The 5756-nt window shown below is 48.6% G+C and overlaps 1 protein-coding gene across 1 annotated transcript; it reads right to left on the bottom strand.

Annotated features, from left to right (window-relative positions):
* Window positions 1-47: 47 nt before the first annotated feature.
* On the bottom strand, window positions 48-5541 carry ARL9 (ADP ribosylation factor like GTPase 9). The gene is made up of 3 exons (XM_019473146.1): window positions 5300-5541; window positions 2329-2504; window positions 48-1217 (listed from the first exon to the last, which is right to left on the bottom strand). The coding sequence occupies exons 1-3, from the start codon at window positions 5511-5513 to the stop codon at window positions 1038-1040; spliced, it is 570 nt and encodes a 189-aa protein (XP_019328691.1). The 5' UTR covers window positions 5514-5541; the 3' UTR covers window positions 48-1037.
* Between the last annotated feature and the right edge of the window lie 215 nt (window positions 5542-5756).

Raw genomic sequence — 5756 nt, 5'->3', positions numbered from 1 at the left:
GCGCTCCTTGTTCCGGTAAATGAAGCCCGGACCACTGATTAGGGTAAAATCGTCTGCTTTATGCATCCGTTCCAAAGCACAAAACTGTAAAACCCTCATACAATAAATGCGGTTGCAAAATGGGTCCTTTACAGAACTGCCCGGATCCCAGATCACATTCCTGGAGTGTAATGATGAGGACACTGGGAGAGACGCTCGTCAGCAACTCACCTTCCTCACCTGCTGCGCTAACAGAAATCACTTTCAAAAAACAAGTTTTTCGCATGTAAGAGTGCTTGCTCGAGGACGGCCTGGACTAAACCAAAATAAGCCGCTCAGCCCGATGGAGGAGTCTCCCACCTCTGGCGCCAGTTTAACTTAAATGGTTTCAGTCACTATCTTAAATTACACTGTTCTGTTTTTCCCCTGTAGGCAAAGAAACAATGTCTTATCGCTTTCGTTTTCTTGTTCTTATCCACTAAAGAAGCAGTAACCAACCCAATCTCCAGAGATTACTTATTTGCTTCTCCCTTAAAAGCCGGCTCCAATACAGCGACAACAAAAATCGCCGCTGTCAAAAATATTAGTGACAGCCCTTTGTATTTCTGACACTCTCAAGAAGCGAGGCCTCATTTTTAACAGAACACCACTGTTAACAGGGTTCTGCACAACCTGTGAAGCAAACACGTTTCAATTTAAGCCTGAGACATCAAGCCAGGTTAAATTCACTGGATACAACTTTGTTCCACTGAAGTCAATGCTTGATTCCCACCTGGCAAGAAGCCATCTCAGCCCATCTAAGCCATATATCCCCTTAACTCTGCTGTCTGAGAGACTAATTTTCCCCTACAAAAACACTAAAAAATACACTACTTTTCAAATGTATCTTCAAACCACTATAAATTAGATTTTCTTACCAACTAGACATAATTTTCATAGGAATTCCACACCCACAAGGAAAAGAGAGCTGTACATTTCAGTCACCATGCAGCAAACTGACCATACCCTAACACCTCGTCTCCCTCAGCTGCAAATATCACGTTGTAGGAAAAGGGCTGTCACTGTGTTTCCAAAACCAGCTGCGCTATCAGCTCCTTGGCATCCTTCATGCTGGAGGAGATCTCGGAGCCATCCTCTGCCACATGGGTACCAATCAAGAACATCTTCCTCTCGTCCCCGATATCAGACAGTGCCAGAGCATCGTGGATATCAGTGATGCAATAAGCACCTTCGAGGTCCTGATACGCAAAAACAAAACAAGCCTGTTAGTTGCATGAGGTGGTGGCACCATTCCTGCTTTGAGCCACTGCCTTTGCCCAGGGAGGGGAAGGGCCTCAAGGGCTCTGGGGCCACCATTCTTACATACCTTCTATGAGACCAAGTTCCCATGCCCTAAAATGCTTTGGGGAAAAAAAAATGTTTACCCTTAACCTAATTTCTTCCCAAAGAAATAAGGGTACAGCTCTGTTTCTAGTAATTCCAGTGTTTCTGATAATAACATAAGACTACCTGTACAAGGCAGACAAGTGTCTTGCTGGCCCAAGACCCCAGGCGCCCATCACAGAGTTAACAGAACAGGGCAAACATACAACAGTCATTCCCTGCGTGCCTTCTCAGCCACCAGTGTTTCTGACTCCGGGACCTAGAGAATCAGTGGTAGCATTTGTGTTTGATGAAGCCAAAGCCTGCGCTTGCATTCAAGAGTAACACAAAGGACTACTAGTAACATGCCTAAGTTACTAGAAATTTAGGAGGCAACAACGCAGAGCAAACCGAGCACACAGCCCTCATAAAAGAAAATCTGGGCTTAAAAACCCTGGGCTGTTCCGTCATCTGACCGTATTCCGGGTACAGCACCAGCCTGACACTTTCACAAAGATCTTAGGAGAAAACACTGCCTTGTGAGGAAAGCTGCTCTTCTCTCAAGCTTCAGCAGCAGCCTTGGGAGCAACCAAGTGGACAATGTGAAGGCAAGCAACGGTGCTTCACCTTTCAGCTGCTGCTAGGTAAAGTGGTACTTCTAGACAGACATTCAGAACAGAAACCTAACTCCAGGTCTAACTGTGGTCTCCCTTGCAGCTCTCAAACCTTGCAACTCTACAGCAGTTTCCACCATTATTTCCACCCACAGCTCTGATCGCACCGTGTCCGAGCACAGGACCTGCATCTTGCAGATCCAAAACTCAGTCTCAGATTATTTTCTTTTTGCGGTCAAAAGGTGTCCCAGAAAGACCCCCAGCTCCCAGCCATGTGGCCTCCTTAAAAGCACAAAGCCTCCTTTGAAAGCCTTTGTTGCTGTTTTCAGAGCTGCTGCCAGCCCAAGCTCAGCCAGCAGCAGGGAACTCTTACCTGCTTGTTGGCCAGAACCACCACCGGCAGGGTGGAGTTGTTCTGGATCAGTTGATGAAGCAGCTGTTTCGCCACAGGCAGTCGGGCATGATCGGCCGAGTCCACAACATAGATTAGCAACAGCACTTTGGGCAGGTACATCTTCCAGTATGAACGCAGAGATTCACTGCCCCCGACTGGAAGAGAAGACAGCAGCACAAGATTCACCAAGTAATCCAAGCAGTACTGCTCTCAGAGGTGCAAACAGCAGGCCCCAGGCTGAAAACCCAAGGTATTTGGGTTAACAAAAACTCAAAGTATTTGGGCTACTCTATATGAGACTGGAAATAGCTTTACTTTCCCCAGTCAAGTCCCACGCAGGCATATATGTACACTCGGGAGGGGGGGGGAATATCTTTCCATTCTAAGCTCTTATTTTGAGAGGGTTCTGGGTTCAGTTTCTTTATGGTTGCTTTCTGCCTTGTTGGTTCTTGCTCTGAAGCTAGTAGGGAGAGCTGAAAGAGGTTCAGTGTCCATAAACACCATGTGAGAATGTCCCCATATAACCTATCTCCGCATGCCCATCTCATCTTAAGACAAAGCAGGCCTACAATTTCCAAAGAAGAAATTTAGCTCTGAGGTGGGGAGGACTCTCATCAGATTTGCATGACACTAGGGACTAGTTCAAAACTCCCACAGCTTTCATACTGCCAATAACCAGAGGTGCTTAGGAAGAGAGAAAAATCAAGTCCCAGCAGACTCTTTAGGCAATCCTTAGGTGATGGGAGGAATCTTTGCACAGGATACCCCTGACCCCTTCTCTGCTGGATACAGAGGAAAGCTGTCCACCTTCAAAACTAGCTCTTATAACAGTTCTGTGGTGTAACCATATGCAGCGAGTTGCCTGAGACTGTTGCTCCCATCTGGGCACAAAAAGAGTTTGGTAGTTTGCCGAGTTTGATAGGAGCAGGAGTAGCAACAGTATATTAAGTATTTCAGATGTGCTTTCAGTTCTCCAGGTCTTCTCCTAGGTATACTGCAGAATCACTCGCTCAAGAGTACTGAGGTGCTCAAAAGGCATGGGTGAGTCCCCCAAATGTAGCAAGTTTTCAAAGCAATACATTTGGGGTTCCTTGTAATCGTCTCCTGCCTTACACAGGAACTCTTTTCTAAACTGACTTGCTAGTCAGCTTTTACTGCCCTCAGTGACTTCGCTCTGTTTCAAACCAATTTTGCTTTCACTTAAGTCAAAATGATTCAGTAGTTTCAAGAACATAGAAAGGGAAGCAACATTTCCCACTAGGGCGTGCCTGACTCTTCTTCAAGAGCCCCAGCGTATCGGCAGGCAGAACTGCAAGTCTGCCACTGCGGAAAGGAGCCAAAGGGCTGTGACTGCCACCTCACGCTTGGGACAGATGCCTCTGATTCTGTACTGCGACATTTTGGGGGCTCACCACCGTTCCCTCTGTTAGGTGCATTCATGCATAGCATAACCCAGGGGTCAGCAACCTCACAGAGAACATTTTTTTTTGCCCAAACCAGAAGGAACTCAGCAGAAGCCAGGAGCTCCTATCCCTTGTGGAGGCAAGATACCACCCACTTATCTATATGATGGTACAAAGAAAAAGATAGAACAGTCTTCTATCTGTCCAAACCAGCAAAATAAAAACCCTGCTGTCTGCTGATCATCTTGTGCCACGCAATCACAGCACGGGCTGCTAACCCCTGGACTAGGCAATGGTACAGACTGGATAAGTAACCAGATTAGAGAGCCATGCATGGATTTACCTGGCTGAAACTGGCCTGAGACATTTCATTTCCCATGGGTCAGATCGCAGCCATCACATCTCAGTCACTACCAACCTGGACCAGAGAGGGAAGGATGACTCAGAAACAACAGGTTCTGCCGTGGGGTGCACAGCGCTGGGCCCAGGCCATCCCCGGGCAGGAGCAGAGATACTGTGGGTTTCTCCTACACAAAGCTCCTTCCAGTAGGAGACGCAGGTGTCTCATACCTACTACAAGAGGGGCACAGACTACAAGCATCTCTGGAGAGATGATTTCCCTAAGACACCACAGAGACTCCTATGGTAGTAGGACTGGGAATGAAACTCTACCTTAGCAGCCTCATCCTCACATCCCAAAGACTTACCTGGGAACAGCACAACTCCTTTAGGCCTGCTGACAAAGGTACGGAGGTGTCTATGGGATAGCTGCCAACTAAGCCAGTTGAGCACTGGTACAGCACAGTGCAGAAACAGCAGGAAGCAAAGGGCAGCCTCTGCCTCCACAGAAGGCAGGCACCGATGAGACTAGGATGTCAGACTCTCTGTACCAGGGACTGACCTGACTCCAGGGCCTCTACCTTCCCCATCAGCTAGCTGCACCTAGAACAGCTATAACACCCCAAAAGCATCACAGGAGATGCTCTCTGTAGGCACGGACAATACCCCAAAATTCGGTGCTAAGGACAACACAGAAAGTTTAGTGAAAACCTACAGACATTCAAAAGCCATTAAAGACTAGAAAATACCACTTACGAGGCTCTTGAACAAAAAGGGCACAAAGCATTTCTCTTCCGCCTCTCTTCTTTCACCTTATTATTTATTCCTCTTCTGCTCTTGCCCTTTGCCAGGCATGAGCACCAAGGAGAAGCTGTCCAACACACAAGGGCTACAGACCACAACACATGGCTTACTGGGGACACCTCTGCTTTGGGCTGGTTTCGTGCCATCAGTCTTGTTACCCTTCTCTCTCCGGAAGCAGAACTCCCTGGAGGACGGCTGAACAAACATAGATCCTTTCTAACACCGGCGTATCATCTCGTTCAAGAAGCAGGTGGGAAAGCAGAATCCCCAAGGACAAAATAATCACAACTTCACATTATCAGAGTAGGCATGATGGAATATGGAGGTTTTAAAATATGGGCCTGATCCTTAGGACACGGCATAGGAACTTATTTTATGTTCCGTACTAAAACAGGTTCACTCACTCTCCAGGAACTCCATCTGGGACTCTTCGGTGTTGATGCAGATGGCATTGAAGCCCTCGGTGGGAGCCACGCTACGCTTGACGTGGTTAGTTGCCAGGGAGTGGAGAACGCTGGTTTTCCCAGCCCCATCCAGGCCCAGCACCAGTATCTGCTTGCTGTGTCCTTTACCCTGCAAAACGAGGGGCAGCACGCTTAGCCAGGCAGCCAGGGGCATGTGCAAAGCTTAGCAGGGCTGGGGGGAAAAGAGGCTTGACAAGGGGTCTGGAGGAACCAGTGAAAGCCACTTCACGGTGAAGAGGGAGAAGGTGGGCTCCTGCGGCACAAGCACACGGCCGCAGCGCAGGCGAGGCGATGGGAAGCCAGGGACACCCGCCGGCCCCGGCCCGCCCGGCCAGACAACACGCAGCTGGGGAGGAAAGCGGAGAGAGCGGTCCCGGCCTGCCCGCCCCGCCGCGGC

This window comes from Aptenodytes forsteri, unplaced genomic scaffold, assembly GCF_000699145.1.
Source record: "Aptenodytes forsteri isolate BGI_AS27 unplaced genomic scaffold, ASM69914v1 Scaffold6, whole genome shotgun sequence".
Classification (NCBI taxonomy): Eukaryota; Metazoa; Chordata; class Aves; order Sphenisciformes; family Spheniscidae; genus Aptenodytes; species Aptenodytes forsteri.
This window is presented reverse-complemented; position numbering and strand designations above follow the sequence as displayed.

What these genes read in the sequence shown, in the direction of transcription:
- ARL9 (XM_019473146.1), bottom strand. Translation starts at nt 5,513, where the DNA reads ATGCCCCTGGCTGCCTGGCTAAGCGTGCTGCCCCTCGTTTTGCAGGGT. An exon ending in CCAGATGGAGTTCCTGGAGA is followed by an intron (nt 2,505 to 5,299) that starts GTGAGTGAACCT and finishes CTTCTCTTCCAG; the next exon opens with TCGGGGGCAGTGAATCTCTG. An exon ending in TGGTTCTGGCCAACAAGCAG is followed by an intron (nt 1,218 to 2,328) that starts GTAAGAGTTCCC and finishes TTTGCGTATCAG; the next exon opens with GACCTCGAAGGTGCTTATTG.